This window comes from Typopeltis vanoorti, chromosome 19 (genome assembly GCF_054136105.1).
Source record: "Typopeltis vanoorti isolate ZY-2024b chromosome 19, IOZ_Tvanoo_1.0, whole genome shotgun sequence".
In the NCBI taxonomy this organism is placed as follows: domain Eukaryota; kingdom Metazoa; phylum Arthropoda; class Arachnida; order Uropygi; family Thelyphonidae; genus Typopeltis; species Typopeltis vanoorti.
The window spans coordinates 35,627,705-35,648,488 of record NC_143567.1 but is presented as its reverse complement, the minus strand read 5'-3'; the positions used below and the strand labels follow the sequence as shown (position 1 = coordinate 35,648,488).

General features: G+C 34.8%; 1 protein-coding gene across 4 annotated transcripts in view; it reads left to right on the top strand.

Annotated features, from left to right (window-relative positions):
• LOC150095994 (dehydrodolichyl diphosphate synthase complex subunit DHDDS-like) overlaps positions 1–20,784 on the top strand; it is a 208,084-nt gene that overhangs the window by 26,803 nt on the left and 160,497 nt on the right. Inside the window, exon 1 of one of the 4 annotated variants that reach the window (XM_090409671.1) lies at positions 4,709–4,756. The exons of the other annotated variants lie outside the window; for them this stretch is intronic. Within the exon in view, the coding sequence (XP_090265797.1) occupies positions 4,717–4,756 (40 nt within the window). The 5' untranslated portion in view covers positions 4,709–4,716. Of the gene's footprint in view, positions 1–4,708; positions 4,757–20,784 lie in introns of those variants that run through there. 4 annotated transcript variants of the gene reach the window in all.

Below are 20,784 nucleotides of genomic sequence, written 5' to 3'. Positions count from 1 at the left end.
GGGACTCCATAACATAAGAATCCAAGGTGAAAGTGCAAGTGCTGACACTATAACTGCAGAATTATTTTCCAATGAATTGAAGGAGCTTATTGAGAAGGAAGGCTACACAGATGATCAAATTTTTAACGCTGACGAGACTGGCTTGTTCTGGAAAAGAACGCCATCGCGCACATTTCTAGCAGAGAAGGAAAAAACACAAGCTGGGTATAAAGTGTCCAAAGACCGATTGACACTTTTACTAGGAAGTAATGCATCAGGTGATTTAAAATTGAAGCCGGTGTTAGTGTACAGAGCAGAAAACCCAAGAGCTCTTAAGGGCTTTACAAAGAACAATTTACCTGTTCATTGGCGTTCGAATAAAAAAAGCATGGGTGACTCGTTCAATTTTCGAAGACTGGTTTAAAACTTGTTTTTGCCCTGAAGTTAAAAGCTATTGTAAAAAGAATGATATTCCTTTCAAAATTTTGCTTTTATTAGACAATGTGTGAGGCCATCCAACTCTATTTTTTCCCAACGAGCCTATGAAGCAGAAGAAGATAACCCCACTGATGTCATGGTTGAAGAATTTTCCTTTGCTGACCTTTCAACTTTTGTGAGAAAAAAATCGACAAAGCTTCTGACTTTCTCATAAATGCCAACTCGAATTTGGAAAGAAGCAGCATCAAAGTGAGACTAAGTCTGATTAATGCCATCAAATTCTACAGAGATCTAGTACTTGAAGAGACAAAGAAGACAAGGATGGTTCAACAAACACTAAAAGACTACTTTAGTAAAAAGTAAATTATTGTATGCCAATATTTGTTTTGTTTTCTAAAACTTTTATATCAGTTTAAAAGGATTTTATTTGTTATTTAGTTAACATTTGTTTTTCATTTTTAAGCATTTTTATTATCCTAAATTTTTGTAATAAACAAATTCAATTGAAAACCTTTATAAATAGACCTAGAACAACGCGGTTTTGCATAGCGCGGACGCTTCTTGGAACCAGTTAACTGCGCTATACAAGGTATTCCTGTATGTATATATATGTTGCTCTCCAGCCCAATGTAATTTTGTAACCAATAGATAATCATAGGACTCTAGCATTGATGTAGTAAAAGTTTTTCTTTCCTACCAGAGGTTAGGCCAATAATTGTTGTAACAGTTGGTCAGTAACTTTAGCAAACCATGTAGATTGTAGTGCAGCATGTTTCTCTGTATATAGTTCGTTCGTTGTTCGTTGACTGATGGTTGGATGAATGAAACCCTGGAAGGGTAATGGATGGCTTTTAAGCGCCTCTGTAGCGCATTTGGAAGAACGATGGTACATTGTGCCCTTCTATTGGAATAGGCCTAAGTTCGATTCTCGTCGCGACGGGAGGAATCTTTATCTGGACGAATTTCAATCGAAGGTGAGTTAGCCGGTCTCATACAGAGGTAGCAGGGTTTTTTTCTCCCGGAAACTCGGGTTTTTCATTCCTCATACAGACAAATCGGCCCTTCAGAACACACACAATTTACAGCCAAAAAATACTAGTTGTGGTAGTGGTGGAGGTGGGCGGTAGATGGCGTTGATGGAGATGATTCGTAGTAGAGGTTCTGAGACAGTTGTAGGTGTCCTCCCGCGATGAGTCTTCGGACTCCTTGCAGGTGTCACGAATAATAATAGTGTATATATTCCAGAAGATGACCTTGATATGAAGGTTGAAACGTCGAGTGTTGATTTTGGTTTATATTAAACTAAAGTTTTACTCGCACATGGTAGCTGTCTCCATAATTTTCCCAAAATGTGTTTTTAATTATATTGTTTCCTCCCCATTTAATTAATTTTATGTGAATTAGGTCTTCACCAGGACATTTTCCATTTGTTTTAATGCTTATTTTATTTCATCTGAAGTGAAGGGGGGGGGGAATTCTATATGCAATGGACAACAGTTATTTATATTTGATTTATTTATTGAAGGATCGCTATAGAGCTCTATAAAATTCTTCTAGCCTGCTTAGGATTTGTTCTTGGTTCCTTATTGTAGTTCCATTCTTATCTTTTATTGCGGTTATTTGACTTTTGCCAACTGATAAATATTTCCTTAGTATTATCATATTTTTATTGTTTTCAATTGGTTTTTTTTTTTTTTTTTTTTTTTTTTTTTTTTTTTTTTTTTTTTTTTTTAAGTGTTATAAGTTCTTATTTCATTTCTAATATTTTTCCTTATTGTTTTGCATATTCTATTTTAGAAATTAAGTTTTTGTCTCGTTTCGTTTGAAAGTTTATGGTCTTTTTGTTGTTTCTTGCTTTTGAATTCATTAGCTGCGGAGATTATTATTTCCGTTAGGTTTTTGCTTATTTTATTTGTCTTTTTCAAATATATTTATTAAGTCTAGTTTTTGATTGAGTTTTTCTTCTTAATCCTTCTTCTTGTTTTCAATAGATTTTAAATCAAAACTTCTTGATTTTTTCTCCATTTGGACTTCTCCATGACCATTTTGTTTTGAAGTCTTTCTTAAAAAAATTTATTCATGATATAAAGCTTGTTACTGATAGAGAATTCTGGAGCCATTCTGAGTTGCTGCTTGTACCATATACGTATGGTCCTATTGTGTCTATTTGGTGTATGGGATGACCTACTTTGGCGTTAAAATCTCCCATTACTATAGTAAAGTTTTGATTGCTATTTCTTTTTTTGTCTAGAGTGTTCTGCAGTGATTCATAAAATGCTTCTATCTCTTCATCGGTGTAGGATGAGGTGGGAGCATTTATTTGGATGATCCTGATTTTAAGTTTGGAGTTTATTTTAAGTGTGATTTCTATTATTCTTTCATTTGTATAATTAAACTTCTATAAGGTGTGCAATTGTCTTCTTAATTAGAAATCCAACTCTGTATTGTCCTTTAGTTTTCCCATAATAGTATAAGTAGTCTCCATTTTTTAGCTTTATTAAATGTTCTTCTTGCCTGCGAACTTCACTTAAACCTATGATATTCCATTCAATATGTTTTAGTTCTTGCTGTAAGATGGTAAGGTCTTCCTTCTTCTTTAAGTGTTCGACAATTAAATGTTCCTATATAGAGGAAAAGAGGATTGTATTGATTACTGTTATATTTATGAATTCTTTGGGCTATTCTGGCATTGCTTATTATTTGAGGAAACTTCCTCACTGCATCATGCTCTGGTCTCCATAAATGGTTTCGATCATAGTAGTCTAGTTGGGCAAATTTAGTCACATCCAGTGTTTGGCCATAGCCTTTTACGGGCTTTCTTTCTTCTTCTTGGCATTGTAATGGAGAGGTTGTGGCCTAATTTCCCATGCTGGCCACATAACGTCTTGGGAGATGCATTTTATAGCTTTCTGCCAGCTCTTTGCTCAGTATCAACTTTGCCTTGGTTCATTACAACACCATGTTTCCTGGGGTCATCATGTTGGAGGATTAATGGATTGTATACAGCACTCAGAAAGCATTAAAACAGAATTTAATACTTTCTATATTTCATCTCAGTCACTGAGATATCTTCAGGGATTACAAAAAAACTAATGTAACGTATACAGAAATACCACACAATACTAAGCTTAACCATGTGGGTGACTCTCGAGTCCTATCTAGGTGGAGCGCCCTCTAAGGACAGTTGTAGGTGGCTTGAAATGTAAGGTGGGATCTCTGATAAGTGTTTCCCAAATCTTAGGAAGCTTAATGCAACCGTAGTTATTAAGATTTGGTTGATTTCTTAGAGTTCCAAAAATAGTCTCTTTTTTGAATTTGCTGTGGTGGAGCATGGTGGTTTTTTTCCGTGAGATCCTGTGGGTTATATCCAAGACATGGTCAGCCAGGCCTGACTGACCATAGTCGTGGTTGCAGATGTATGACTTGTGTTCCTCTAGGCCAGTTGTGTTCAACCTTTTTTTAGTACGTGAGCTACTTTTCTATAAAAAGTTATTTGCCGATCTACTCTCTTATATAAATCACGTTCCCCCAACCTGATATCTGATTACGCACAAATAAACAACTGAAAACTTTATTTGTGTATTTAAAACTTTATCACTTTTAATTATTTTAATACAATAAAAAAAAAAACAAATATATTGGAATAAAATATTTATTTCCCTATTTTGAAAAACCAAAGTTAGAAAAAACAACAAATTGATTACAAACTCACAAGTCATAGGAAATATTGGTTGATTAAAAAAAAAAAAAAAAAAAAAAAACTTAATGTGAAATTTGGCATTGTTTGGACCTCGCAATATTTTCATAGTCAAGTTGATAAAGAAGTCGCCAATTGCAGACAATTATCCAAATGATCATTTGTAATTTGGTTTCTTAATTGATTTTTTATGACGGTCATATTTGAAAAAGTGGATTCTGACAAATATGTATATCTGAAACACAACAGAATTTTTCACGCGCAATATCAGTTAATATTAGGAATTTTTCATGTGCGTACTCCCAAATGACTTCATTGTTTGTTAATTTTAAATGTAAACTATTCTGAATGTTTATTATCTCGAGTTCTACTTCAGCTTGGCTTATATCAAACAGCCCACTAATTTTATTTCAAATTTCTGTGATGTTCAAGTTTACTTGAAATGGATTATTGATAAAAGAGACAATCATTTCAGTTTTATTAAAATCTTTAAATCTTGAATTTATTTCTTCCTCAACTAATTCTATTTCACAAATAAATTCTTTTAAATCATAGCAAAGCATTTCTTGATTTTGTTCAAAAAATTTTAATAAATATGGGAGATGTCTAAATTCGTGGTCATTTGTATTTTCTTTAATAAAAGTAAGTATTGTTGGAAAGTTTTTATTGAACTTAATATGTCAATTAAATTTTTATCTCTGCCTTGTAACTCTAAATTTAAATTGCTTAATTTCGTACGGAAATCTACTAAAAATGGAGTCTAACAGCCATCTTTTATCACTCAATTGTGGATAAATATTTCCTTTTTCATTAAGAAAAATTTTTATATCATTAATTAATACAAGAAATCTTTCTAAAAATTGACTTCTGCTGAGCCAGCAAACATTATTGTACAAAAGAAGTTCCCTATCATCATCATCTGGCCGTAATTTAAATAACTGCCATTGCAGGGCTTTTCCTCGAACAGAATTTACAATTTTAAATATAATATCTAAAACAACTTTTGTGTTTAATCTTTTACTACACAGTACTTGTTGGTGAATAATACAGTGATACGTTAAAAAATCTGGATATTTGTCATCGTTTTTACATAATGAAATGAAGCCTGATTTATTACATATCATTGCAAGAGCACCATCAGTAGTAATAGACACAAGTTTAAAAAGCAGAAGTTTGTGTTGTTTCAGAAATTCATCAAATGCCGAAAAAATGTCTTCTCCACTAGTCCGTCCCAATAATGGTATAATTTTCAAAAGTTCTTCTTTACTTGAATAATCTTGAAATACCATGCAAATAAATACCATTAACTGAGCAATATTAGTGAAGTCGTTTGATTCATCAAATCATAATGAAAACGCAACACACTGGTGAATGTGTGACATAAACGTGGATTGGAAACTTTTCTCCGGCAATTGGATCTCTTCCTTTCAGCAATTTCAAACCTTGTCTGCGGCATAGAAGTAGTCTCTCTCTAGCGACGTCTCGAACCGAGAAGCTCCTTTCTGGAAGCGGGAAATTCCTCTTTCAAGCAACTTGGATCTGGGCAGTCTCTCTGATGGCGACTCGGTACTTTGCAGCCTCCTCTATGTCAGCAGTTCGGAACAGGGACCCCCTTCTGCTTGCTTCAGTCCCTTTTTATTAGGCTTCCTCTGAGACCTCACATGAAGTTTGGCAACCTCCAGAGAATCGGTATGAGGCTTTCATCTTAAGTTTCAAGTTCGGCACACCTTTTGTTCTCCTTTGCTTTCTTTTGATTGTAAATTGCCAGCCATCGGAAAGTTGTTTGAACTCTTTATGACTGACTTCGGAGATGTTTACGCATAGAGTCTGCAAGCCTTTCTCATACATACAAGTTTCAATAACAATCTTTCTAATGCTGCCATGTACAGCTTCGGCGAAAAAAACATTGCCTTTGTTTTTAACACTCAAACATATTCTTATTAAAGGCAGTATATACAGTTAGCATCAAAAGAGTTGTTTACAAAAACATCTAATACAAACTATACCGAGATAAACAAAGTTTATTTTTTTACAATATTCATTTAGGACTTAACCTAAGTAAAAAATTGATGTAATGTGCTATGGAATATTTAAGTTACAATCGAGTTTTTACACTTTGCTTATAATCGTATTCACTCGGCTCGCTGTTTGATTTCCACTGATCCAAATTAATTCATTTACCCGGACTTATAAGAAAATGACTGATTTGACAATTTTAACGAGAAATAAATAAACAATAGCAATACACTTAAAACGAATTAAAAATAATACAAAATAATGATAAATAAAATATATTTTCAGTTTTAATTAAATTTGTAAGTAAGGAGGAATACACAAAAGAGCAATCAAAAATTGCTCCGCGATTGACGGGTTGAAAACTCCTGCTCTTGGCAGATGGTTGCTGATCTGCCTGTCTATCCGAAGTACAGCAGCTTACAGGAGCAGGGTACTTTATAAACTCCAGGCACTGAGAGAGGAGGGAGCTGATCTTTTGTAGAACAGATAAGGGTAGCAAGGTTTGTGGTGGGGCTTAAATTCTATGTGTAGGTTGTACTTTTTTTTAAAATCTTGGCAATTTTTTCCGATACGCCATGGATGTAGGGTATGGTGATGGCATTTCTAAACTCTTTCTGAAGAGAAGACTGGGGAAAGGGGAGGAACTGATTATTTTTTTAATACTGATCGCTGTAGCCATTGGAGAGGAAAGTGTTGTGTGTGTGGTCAAGCTCAGTTTTAAGGGCGATTCCACTGGAACAAAGATTGTGGGCTCTCTTGGTTAGAGTTTTAATAATGCCATATTGTTGGGACGGGTAGTGGTCGGAGAGTTTGTGAATGTATCTGCCTGTGTGTGTAGGTTTTCTACAGTAAGGAAAGTGTACCATTAGGAAGGCGTCTAACTTAGGTATCTAGGAAGGGTAAACAATTGTTCTTTTCCTTTTCCATCGTAAACTGGATTCTTCGATGTAGGCTGTTGAGGTGACTGAGGAAGGAGTCTAATATGTCTGGGCCATGAGGCCAAATAGAGAACACATCATCTACATATCTTAGCGATGGAAGGTTTGAGATGTCATTCATCTACATGAATGACACTAAGACTTCCTGGGTATGGCCCTCCAGACTTCACTAAAATATTGGCACTACCATCTATATCAGTTCCATCAGGGTTTTTGACTGTGTTGTAGGTTGTTAGCCCACACGGAAATCTATCCCAGGCTTAACTGTGCTCAACATACTACAAGCATGACTGATGGCTAGTCAGCCAAGATCCTGGTAGGAGAACACGGCTAATCTTTCCCCCTCATAGCGTATCATATTATTATCTACCCATTCCTGAATTTTTTTTTTTTTTGATCAACTTTTCCAGTACTTTTATCATCACTCCTGAGGTACTGATTGTATATAATTGCTACCATAGACCTAGATCTTCCTTAACGCAAAGGAATATTTTGAACCCTTTCCAATCTCTTGGGACTATGCCATACCTGATACTTAAACAGCTTAGTCAAAGGCATCACCAGTTCCACTGCACATTTTCTTAAAATGCAAACAGATATCCTATCCATTCCCACAGCTGTATTTGCATGTAGATTCTGCAATATCCTACTATCTCTAGTTCAACTTCTGTTCTCACATCAGTCCCTGTTACCTTTGTCATAACTAGGGCTTGACAAATACACTTGCCCATGGCAATTAGCTGCAGACTGCTAAAATAGAATATTTTTTTATTTAATCATAACTAACTAAATAAAAACTTCTTCAACCATGGTACAGCACTATTCTTACTGATTTATTTGGGACATATCATTAAAATACTGGGTGATCTTGGGCGAGTAGGATTTTGCATAATTTTTGTCTCCAAGTCGTATCAATATCTTCACTTGGATGATATACCCTTGCAAAGTGGCTACTCAATAGTACGTCAATTTCATCTGTCACCTCTCTACCAGTTGCACTCATGAAAATTATCCTTCCATAGTCCTTCCTCTTACTTGCCACATAATAAAAAAAAACTTTAGGATTTCATTTCACCTGTTAGGCTAATTTCTTCTCATAATCTGATTTTGCTTCCATACCATGCTGGTCACCTTTCTTGCTTGATCCTTATATTCATAAGTTAGCTTGTCACCTTCTTTTTTTTGCAGCTCATGCTTAGTGATACTACTCATCTGTCTAACTCCTTTCCAATTTACCTTTCTGATCTTGATTACATTAGTGTGATATTACTGCCTCCAGTTACCCCCTTGATTATCTGCCATGCACTGTGGACATCCTTCCATTGCAGATCCTTATGCCATGGTACTGCTTTAAGCTGCCTCCCAAGTGTGTCATAATCACCTACCTTGTAGTTTTACATATACCCCTTTTTAACTGGAATTTCCACATGGCTTACCTCCAAGTCAAGACTACATGATCACATTCCCCCAATCAGAGGCAATGTAGCCACCTTAGTTTTGGACATGTCTTCTGATTCTTTAACAATATCTAAAATTCTCATACACAGGTCCCCTCTGTGACATTCTGCTTCAAGTAATTATCTCTCAATAAGTGTGTATAACTTCCATTTCCTTCCTGTCATGTGATCTTTCCTCCTTCCAATCTCAGTCTCTGAAGTTGAATTCCTCCATAATAATTATTCGACTTGCTTTCATTGTACTAGTCTGCTGATGCATATCTTCCACATCATCCCTGGTCTCGATCTCACACCAGACTGCTCAAAAGAACTGCCATCTATATGAATGACTAATGGTTATCCATATACTGTATCTGCTTTAATATCGATATGTAAGTTGACATACTTAGAAAAATTAAACACAACTTATGTGAAATAAATTTATTAGCTGTAAAAATCTCCTGAAGATATCACTCAGATTCCACTCCCATATATTAAAGGTATTTCTGAAAGTTCTAAAATCTCTTAATATTGTTATATCCTTTCATCTTATCATTAAGATTTCCGCTTCCTTTTTTCACCTAAAAAGACAAGCTTTCTCCACTTAATCTTCCAGGTGTCTTCTACCAGATTCCATTAATTCCTGTGATTTGTCTTACTTTGGACAGTCCAGCAGATCTGCAGCCATCCTTCATGAAGAACAAATCTTACATCCAGTACCATGAACCAGAACAGTTTTCTAGTAGAACATCTTGACTAAACATAATTTTTTTTTTAGAAGAAAACTAAGCTTTTACATAGAAGTAGATTCCTTGTAGAGCACTTATATAAAGAGAGTTGCAAGATCTTACTACTCCGAACTAACTTTAATCAGATCTGATGGCCTTCGCTTATCCACTTTATGGGAAATATTATTACATCATTTTTATGCAAATTCCTGATTATTTTATTATTGTAATTTTAGTGACCATTTGTTCTCCTATTAATGCTACATATAGTGGCACATTTTAAAAATGATTCTTTAATTATTTTATATTGTGTTCCATTTTCAATGTAGTGAGGATGGCTGTGATGCATAGGTGAAAATTTTACAGCTAATAAATTTATTTTGAATGTGTGTTTTTATGTTTAATTTTTCTAAATCCATATATCCTGGGGTGGGGGATTAAAATGTTTGAGTTTTTAACAACTTCAGTAGACCAAGATGTGATATTTTCTAGAAGCCTTTTTACTGTTTATTTTTTTTTTTTTAGAATTGATGAGCTCATAATCTAGTGCTTTATAAATAGTGCAGTCTCTTAGAATTGGTATTGAGGATAGCAATAGCACAAGAAACTTGTGAAAAAAAGAAGTACATCTGTCACCACAACTATGATCACTCAGGTCTAGCTGACCTTGCACAAGATCAGAATGAAAAAAAAAACTGTTGTGCTTCATCACAGCAGATACACACTTGAAACACTCTTTTCTGAATTACCAGGAGATTCTTTAAAAAACAATAACAACCTAATCTAAATAAATAAGGTTGTGTTAAACTTTCCAAGATTTGTAAACTTTAATTCTCATCATCATCATCATCAAATTCCTGCCATGTACCCTCAAGGGATGTACAGGATATGATAGTACTACATGAAAAAAAAAAATTACATCATTATTAATTTCCTATCTACAATTTTCCTCTAAATCAGCCTGTTACTTGTCATCACTCCAACATTATCAGATCTTATATATATAAGATCTGATAATGATATGCAACCTAATCTAAATAAATAAGGTTGTGTTAAACTTTCCAAGATTTGTAAACTTTAATTCTCATCATCATCATCATCAAATTCCTGCTATGTACCCTCAAGGGATGTACAGGATATGATAGTACTACATGAAAAAAAAAAATTACATCATTATTAATTTCCTATCTACAATTTTCCTCTAAATCAGCCTGTTACTTGTCATCACTCCAACATTATCAGATCTTATATTTCTATCGTCTAAGGCACTTTGTACCGTATCAATCCACCTATATCTTGGTCTTCCTCTGGGTCGTTTTGCTGCCAACCTGGCAGAGAACACTTGTTTTGCTAATCTTTCCTCACCCATTCTGTTTAAGTGACCATACCACCTGAGATTAGCTCTGCTAATGCATTCCTGGATGCTGACAATGCCAAGTTCTTTCCTAATATCCTCGTTTTTAATATGATACTGCCATTGATGCCATCTGTTCACGCCTATAATCTTTCTCAGGACTCTCATATCTGTGGTCTCTAGTCTTTGGTCAAGTGTTTTACTTCTGACCCAGCTCTCGGATCCATAAGTTAAAACTGGTTTGAACACTGTCTTGTATACAGCTAATTTAGTGTTCCGACTAATTTCTCTCTTATTCCATATGAATTTATTCAATTGACTTCCCACCATACCAGCTTTGCTGATTCTGTTGTCTATTTCTATATTTAATTTACCATCTTCACTAAAAATCGTGCCTAAATAGCTGAAATGTTTTACTTGTTCCACAGGTTCTCCATTCACAACACACTTGACATTTTCAATGATTCTGCCTATTTTCATTGTCTTTGTCTTTTTATTGCTGACCTTCATACCATATCTATTACAATAGCTGTTCAATTTAGTCAGAGAATCTTGCAGACTTGTAGCAGATTTATTTAGAAGTATAACATCATCTGCATAAAGCAAAGAGCTGACATTAACATCTCCAATTTTGATATCATGTTTAATACCACTTTCCTTCATAATGTGATCCATATAGATAATGAATAACAGAGGGGATAATGTACATCCTTGTCTCACACCAGATTTAACATTAAACCATCTTCCTGTACTTCCTTCAATTCTAACTGCTGACTTACAATTCAAATAAAGACTAAGTATTGCTTGATATAATGCCCCATTGACACCATATAACTGCAGCGTATTGAATAGCTTCTCTCTTGGCACCTTGTCATATGCCTTTTCCAGATCGACAAAACTTAAATACAGATCTTTGTTATATTCCCATGCTTTCTCGACTATTTGTCGTAAAGTGAAGATCTGATCCTGACAGCCTCTATTTGGCCTGAATCCAGCTTGTTCTTCACCAAGCTTTTCTTCCACAATTCTTCTCAACCGCTTCTCAAGTATACTTGCATAGATCTTGCCCGGAACACTCAGTAGGGAAATACCTCTGTAATTCTCACATTCAGTTTTATTTCCCTTTTTATATATGGGTACTATGAGAGCTCTACTCCAATCATCGGGAATTCGTCCCTCTGTCCAGGCTTTCTGAACTATGCAGTGCAGCCACTGTAAGACTCTTATACCACCATACTTCAGCATTTCTGGTCGAATATCATCTACTCCTGCTGCCTTTCCACATTTCAAGCCTTTGATGGCTTTTTCTACTTCAAGTATGGATATGTATTCCTGACTGCATGCCTGGTCAATGTCTTTTACCACTGTGCTGACATCACTGTTTGTTTCATTTAGCAGTTTTTCAAAGTAATTACTCCATACTTCAAGGATATCTTTTTCTCCCGTTTTCATGTCACCTTTATCATCTCTAATTCCTTTTATAGCACTCTTTCCTCCATTCTTAAGCTTCTTCAACAACCTCCAGAATATTTTGCCACCTTCTTGATATTTATTTTCTATATTCTTGCCAAAGTCCTCCCATGACTTTTGTTTAGCTAGTTTTACACAGTGTTTAGCATTCTTGCATTTGTCTCTATATTCTCTAAGAGCACAAGCTGACTTATTTGACAGGAACTTTTGGTATGCTTTCTTCTTTTCCTTCACTGCCTCTTTAACTTCCTGTGTCTACCAGGGAGTTCTGATTTTTTTATCCTTACAGACAACTTCACCACATGCCTCTCTGGCTGAATAAATCAATGTTTTCTTCAGAGTTTGCCACTGAATCTCCAAGGTTTGATTCCTGTTCTCAAACTCTTTCATTTTTTCTTCAATAATCTTTGTGTATTTTAGTCTACAGCTCACATCTGAGAGCTGCTCAACTTTTATTTGCTTTAAAACTTTCTTACACGTTATTCTTTTCAATATGAAATTCAATTTTATCCTGCTCAAGACTAAATAGTGATCACTTCCAATTTCAAATCCTCTGTACACTCTGGTGTCCTGCACCTGGGAGAAAACATCACTATCAACAATAACATAGTCAATGAGACTTTTCTTATTCCTTGCCTCTTCTCTCCATGTGAATTTGCGTACATTTTTATGTTGGAACATGGTGTTAGTAATAACCAGTCCATGTCCTGAGCAGAAATCCAACAGATATTTGCCATTATTATTAGCTTTGCACTTTTCTCCAAATTTTCCCAAAATATTTTTGTATGTCTCACAATCATTTCCTACTCTGCTATTTAGATCCCCAACAAGGACCAACTTTTCATTTTTCATTGTGTCAGTTGCTTTTTCTAAAGCCTCAAAAAATTCCTCCACTTCTACCTTAGTAGAACCTTCTGTGGGACCATAGGCACAAATAAGTCTCATTGTCCAGTTCCCCATTCTCATATTTGCCCACATTACTCTACTTGAGACTGACTGCCATTCAAGAAGATTAGCCTCGTATTTTGTGTTGAATACTATGGCTACTCCTTCTTTTCCTTGATTGTCATTGCCTGAGGCATATGTGTTTACAAGATTTTAGAATTGGATTTGTTCTTATCCTCACAGAATGTGATTGTGAAAGAGGTATCAACAGTACTGCTGGTTGGTGAAAGTAATAATGATTGTACTGGTTGAGAAGCTCTTAGTTAACTAGCATAAATACTATGACTTAATAAGCTTCCATAAAAGTTGACCAAGCATAGGGAATTGAATAAGAAGCATCTAATACAAGCAGTGCACAATTGCATACCAAGAGTTATCTGAATGAATGAATAGAGTAGAGTGAAATGGATAAAAAGTGAAATCAGGCAAGCATTGTTGGGAAAAAAGATCTTATAGAGGAGGTACGAGACAATTGATAGTGATGAGATGCCTGAGGCATATAAAGTGCAAGATAAAAAGTGACAAGTGTGATAAAGAAAGGAAAAGAGCAGTGGGAGGCTAGTATAAGATTAGCCAGTCAGGTCAAATATAATTCAAGGGAATTCTTCCGATATGTTGCAAATAAGATGAATTAATATCGAAGTGTGATATTAGTGGATAGCTGTGGGATAGAGTGATCATAACAAAAGATGCAGTGGAATATTTAATGAGCACTTTATGAGTGTAATATCATACCTGTGTAAATGATGCTGTGCAATGCATAGAAAAGAGGGAAAAGAATCAGAGTTGAATCAAATGTTGATTGGGTTAGATATTAATAAGGCTGTGGGAATGGATGATGTATTGCCACGTATATTTAGTGACTGCACAAAAGAGTTTGAGTTTTAACATTAATGTTTTCCTTCATGGTTACAAGGTGATCAGAATTTATTATAAAAATTTTGGAAACAACTGTGTTAGAGTAAAACTTCAGTTTAATATAAATCAAAATAATCACTCGACGCTTTGACCTTCACATTAAGGTCGTCATGTGGAAAAGGAAAGAAAAAAATAAATAAATAAGAATTTGCTTCTTTTCCTTGATACACTGTTCACACATCCTCCCTCAGGCGGTCTGTCCTTCACTGTCTACTGCAAGTCTTCACATACCAGCCAATACATACATGCTAACTCATATAACCACCCCTCGCAGAAAAACTCATTGACACCATCAAAAACAGAGTTATAACGATTTGCTCTAATGAACAAGCTCATAACAAGAAGTACAAATTATTAGTAATACATTTATAAATAATGGCTACAGCAAACATACTACCAATAAAGTTCTTCATAAACTTCATCAAAAAATGCATGTAATATAGATTACAGTAAAACTATAGCTATCCCATACATTAAAGGGTTATGAGAAAAAATAAATAGAATTCTACACCATTATAATCTTAAAGTCAATTTTAAACCATCTATAAAATTAAAAAACATATTCAGCCTCTCTAAGAATCCTCTCTCCCCATTGTTTAACCCTGTAGTTTATTATATCTATTGTATTGTATTATATCTATTATGTTGCACCTGTAATTTGTCTTATATTGGTGAAACACCGGGTGTATAGGCCCTATCTGTAAAATAAATAAATAAATAAAAAACCAACGCATTAAATTTAACAGTTTTGGTGAAGCAGACCTCTCATACATGCTCTTAAGGATCTGCTTCTATTAAATTAACAATAGTGACAAAACAACAACAAGATCCTATTGATGATAATGGAAAAGCTACTTGCATCATGGATAGAGAACCTAACCAAAAGTGCATACCCCCTTAGCATTATGACCATAACCACTAAAGAACTAGGTCTCTTCAACATGTTTAAGGAGAAAGCAGGACCCGATTACAACCATGAATTCAATGTTTCTTCCGGTTGGTTCATGAGATTCAAGCAGCATTTTGCGCTGCATAATGTGAAAATGTATGGTAAATCTACAGGTGCTGATGAAAAGGCTGCCAAGGAATTTGTGGAGAAATTGGATAAAAGTATTATGGAAGAAAATATTTAATATTTTTAATCTCATCCTTATTAAATATTTTTAATCTCATCCTTATTAAATATTTTTAATAAGGATGAGACCATCTTTTTTTTGAAAAAAAACACATGCTTGAGCGGATTTCAGCTTTTTGTGGATATTCATCCACAAAAAAGCTGAAATCTATGCTTGGTTTCAAAGCTCTTAAAGACCATATTATGATTCTGTTAGGGGGTAATGCGGCTGGATATAAACTGAAACCATTAGTGATATGGCACAGTTGAGAATCCACAAGCCTTCAAAAACATTAGAAAGCATACTCTTCCAGTTCATTATTGGAGTAATGAGAAGTCATGGATGACTCAAAATTTGTTTGTGGATTCCTTAATAAATTGTTATGCGAAAGAAATAGAAAGCTATTGTGTGAAAGAAAATGTAGAATTTAAAATTTTATTAATTCTAGATAATGCTCCAGGTCATCCGTCTTATATCGGTGATCTTCACCAAGTTCAAGGTCATGTTTCTCCCTCCAAACACTGCTTCATTGATCCAACCGATGGATCAAGGATTCTTGTAGTGTTTACGGCTTATTATCTACAGAGAACTTTTTCACAAGCCATTTTGCCACTGAAGGAAATGATGAGACTCTCATGCAATTCTGGAAAGCATTCAATGTTTATCATGACATTAAAAATATCACTGTGGCTTGGGACAAAGTGATCTCTCAATGTATGAGTGTCTTATGGAAAAAGACATTAAAATGGTTTGTGAACGATTTTGAAAGTTTTGAAAAAAATGAAGACCTTTGTAAATTGAGTAAAGAAATAGCCTAGCAAACAATCTGAATCTCGACGTGAATGATGACATAATTCACCTCATAGTAGGTGTCCACGAAGAGTTGACCAACGAAGAATTGGTCGAACTCGAGGAACGTGTTGCACAAGAGGAAGAAAACGAGAAAAGGATTTATTCTTATGTGAAGTATACAAGTAGCCCCAGTCCTGAAAATAGTTCAGGTGCAAACTTGTTTGCTTACACTTAGATAAAGGATTAAATCAATTATATAATTTCTTGGTATTTTTAATTTATAGCATAACCAAGTGGAAAAACTTCCAACAACGAGAAAAGGAAGAAAGAAAAGAGAAACAAGAAGTGTTAATTAAAAAATTTACAAAATGGCTGAAAACATGGACCCCAATGTTGAGCTCTACTTATTAGTAGAAAGAAAAGTACATGATGTGTTTGTTTGCTATAAATGAATTTATGAAGAAAAGAAGAAGAGGAATTATCAAAACACATTGGACATTTTAATTTAAAAAAAAACAAAGGTTACACCAGAAGAGCTGCAGTCTGGTCCTTCACATAGGGAAGGTAATGAAGTGGAGGAAGATTTAGGTGATTATTCTCCTGTTTTTTAGTGGCAGTAACACAGAGTGCAGTTTTATAAGATTTAAAAATGACAGAATACTTATTATGGTTAAGTCCCTAACCCCTATAACTGTTGATTTAGCGTATCAACCTATATCCTGCTGGATGGAACGGTACTCCAATGTAAGTCGAGGGATGTCTTTATATGTATACTTAGGGTGTTGACCTTAATATGAAAGTCGATACATCGAGCGTTTTTTTAATTTTTATTATTCATTGCGTGATGCCTCCAGAGAGTCCAAAGACTCATCAAGGGAGGGAGGGCACTTACTCTACAACTCTGTCCACCACTCAATCCACCAACTACAATGAACTGCAACTACACCAACACCATCTACTGCCCACTACCACTACTAGTATTTTCACAGACAATCAGAAACATCCTTGCCCATGGCACTGAAGTTTTATTCTATCACAGTAGTCGTTTCTATAATTTTTATAATGAATTAAATGATGTTATTTAATGAAAGTCCTACAATGGGAAAGTTTCCTAAGGAGTGGAAAGAAGTAGTACCATACCACAAGCAAATTAATGGGTGGTCATTAGCAAAACACTGTATTGTGTTGGCATTCAAATGGTGGAGGTACGTATTTCCTACTGTAGTATGCATACCCCCCCCCCCCCAGAAGCACATGAAAAGTCTTCACAAGACATTAATTAACGTTTTTGATTACCTTTTTATATATACATCATCATCATGCATATCAAGGATTTAGGCCTAGCATGGCCTGTTCCAGCCTTAGAAGTCATCGTTTAAGAGGACGTCCTGGTTTTCTTTTTCCAAATGGCTTCTTTCCTAAATATATATATATATATATATATATATATATATAAAAAAAGAGATTTAATGACTAAAACCAAGAATAATTGTAAGGCTTTAATGATATAAAACACTACTAGTTTTGGCTTTTGACAGCCTTCTTCAGGTGTCTTCTAAAAATAGAAAACAGCAATAAAAACACTGAAGTTTAAAACTGAGAAGCACAGGAAAATTGCAGTACATAATTGACATGAAAAAACGTTATTTACATTTAAGTTGTTCTTTCAAACGTGGTATTGTTTGTTGAGTGCGTGCTTCCAGACTCTCGTGAACACCAGTACTGTACAACAGCAGAGTGGCTATCAGGGATGTTGTAGCTGAAATTGTTATTTAAATGTTCACGATTAAGGATGATTTCTCTGGACTCCACAATCGTGAACATTTAAATAACAATTTGAGCTACAACATCCCTGATAGCCACTCTGCTGTTGTTCAGTACTGGCATTCACGAGAGTCTGCAAGCATGCACTCAACAAACAATACCATGTTTGAAAGAACAACTGTAAATAAATGTAAATGCAATTTTTTTCATATCAATTATGTACTGCAATTTTCCTGTGCTTCTCAGTTTTAAACTTCAGTGTTTTTATTGCTGTTTTCTATTTTTAGAAGACACCTGAAGAAGGCTGTCAAAAGCCGAAACTAGTAATGTTTTATATCATTAAAGCCTTATCGGTTTTAATCATTAAATCTCTTTATAAAAATGTATCAAAACAACCAAGGCAATGTTCCTGAATGCATATATATATATATATAGTTTTATTGCCATGTTGAAAGCTTAAATTCAAATAGTTTGCACCATAGTCAGAACTCTGCTAAATTTCGGAATAATTCCTGTCTTAAGTTGTAACAGTCCTCAGCAATTGTATCATCACTAATGTGGTGTGGTTGATTATTAACAATTCATGAAGTGCAGTCTAATAATAATTAGTATTATCTCTCTCATATTTCTAAAATCCTTTAAATATGAATCATTGGTTAAAAATTAGATGTTTGTAATGCACACTAGTTTTATTGCCATGTTGAAAGCTTAAATTCAAATAGTTTGCACCATAGTAATATGAAAATGATTGTGGTAACTGTAAGAATGAACACTGATGCTTCAGGATCAAATATTTGTACTGAGTGTGAGCCATCTGTAAGTTTCTTAAGAGTCAGCCACAAATTGTAGCTGACTTATGAAGAAAAGAAGAAATAAATCTGTAAATAAAATGAAGATTATGTAAAATTTGGATTTTCATGGACTGGCAACAAAGAAGTTTCTTCTAGTATGTTTCATTTGTTACAAAACTCTCAGAAAAAATATGAAACCATCTAACCTAATTACTGTTTCAAGACAGAACATAAAGAGTACCAGAAATAGAATTTTTTGAAAAATAGATGTGAAGATTTTAAAAAATTCCAAATATAATAATATGTGGTGTGATGGGAGGAGAATACATGCAATTTACAGACAAGAATACTTAGAGGCATAGACAGAACCGCCTTATCCTCATATTACAGTTAGGAAATCTAAGGATACTTCAAAGGCTATGGGTGCTTAAGTGCCTGTCAAAAGTCACATGATGATGATGTGGTGGGAGTAGAAAATATGAAAGATTTGGAAGCTTTGTATCATGTGGCATTCTGAATAGCAAAATCTGGAGCAGCTGGCAGTTAACAAAATGCTAGTGAAACCTAATGTCATAAATGGTGATTGGAGATAATGCATGCAAAGTTATAGATTGTATTCCCCTCTCAAATAACACTCTTCATCATATAACCTACCCTAGCCTGATTGGAGGAGTCATTGTCATGTGTGAGACCACGTCCTACTTTTTGGAAGCAGCTTGAAACAGTTCCTCATTTGGTCTTCTCTAGTTCAGTGTGTCTAGACCAGATAAAAAATGCAAAAAAAAAAAAAGTTACAAACATTAGGTTTGCAACCTTCCATGGGGTGAGAATCACATTATTAAAAAATAAATAAATAAACCAGAAATGGCCAAAAATCTAAAGCAAATATTGTTACATATCCAGCAGAGCCATTATAGTTCACTGCAGGCTAATGAATCTATTAGTATTGTAAATCTTTAACATTTGTCAGATACAAGGTAAATAAAGTAGCAGTACACAGTAATATTTTATTTTGCCATTTTATGCCAAATGCAGAAGCTAGTTTTAAAGTTAGGGATGATTTTATTATTATTATCCAGACCTCCATGGAGTCAAAAGACTCATCGTGGGAGGTTGTTTTTAGGAAACACAAAGTTTATCATACCACTCCTTGAACCCATTGACTGTTCCCGCTCCAAACCACTCTCTCAGGCAATGCATTCCAAGGTTCAGCCACCCTCCATGCAAAGAAACCACTCCTCACCCTCTTGCACACAGCCTCCTTTCGTAACTTCCAGGGATGGCCCCTTGTCATCGCTCCTTCCTGCCGTTCCACCAAGTGAAAGAATTCTCCAGTGTCTACCTTGTAACTGTCTCTCAACAGTTTAAAAGTCTTGATCATATCACCTCTCCTTCTTCTATCCACCAAACTCTGCAGTCCACATTCCTCTCGGTCGATCCTCATATCTCATATTGTACAGTCCTGAAACCATCTTTGTTATCTGCCTCTATACCCTTTCCACAGTCAGTTTATCCCCTTGAAATCCTGGGGACCAAATCTGAGAACAATAGTCTAAGTGTGGTCTGATCAGATTCTTATACAATGGAATGAAAACTCTTATCTCTGCAGGTCAGCATCCTTCTCAGTATTGCAGCAATCCTCTGAGTTACCCTCACCACCTTTGCAATATGCTTCCTGAATTTCAATTTTCTATCAATCATCACCCTCAGATCTCTTGTCTCCCCTACCTCCTCCCATCGATGGACCCCAAACCTCAAGACTTGACATTTTGCTGCATTGAACCGACACCCCCATTCATTTTTCAAGAAAATTCATTAATTCATTATTCAAGAAAATAAATTGGAATGGATACAAAGGCAATTAATGCAAAGTCATTAGCCTCTCTCTTTCTATATATATAAAGTAAGCTAGTGAATGTACTTCACATGCAAATATATCCAAATGTAAATAAATTTTGTTTGCTTACACTTGAATAAAGTATAAAACAAGAATATGATTTCTTGCCAAGTTTTATTTAAATGGAACTGGCGTCAGTGTGTTGAAATACACACAGATTGAGCAAACTCTCTGATTGGTTCAAAAAAAAAAAAAAAAAAAAGACACGTATTCAGGATGTTGCATCAGAGGCAAAATCAACATGTATATACTGAGAGGTACTCTATGTATAATATGCATGTAGTCCTAAAAAAAATGCTAGGTTAAAATTATAAATTTTGTAAAAGGTTGCCCTGTGAATGCCCAGCTTTTTTTTCTCTCTCTCTCTCTCTCTAGCTATCTGATGAAATGTGTAGTGATTCTATTCGACTTCTTTTTCACACCAGAATTGTATTGGCTTTTATTGGAAAGTTAAATCAACTGTTTAAACTTTGGGAAGAACTGTACCTTTTTCTCAGAGAAAGCTT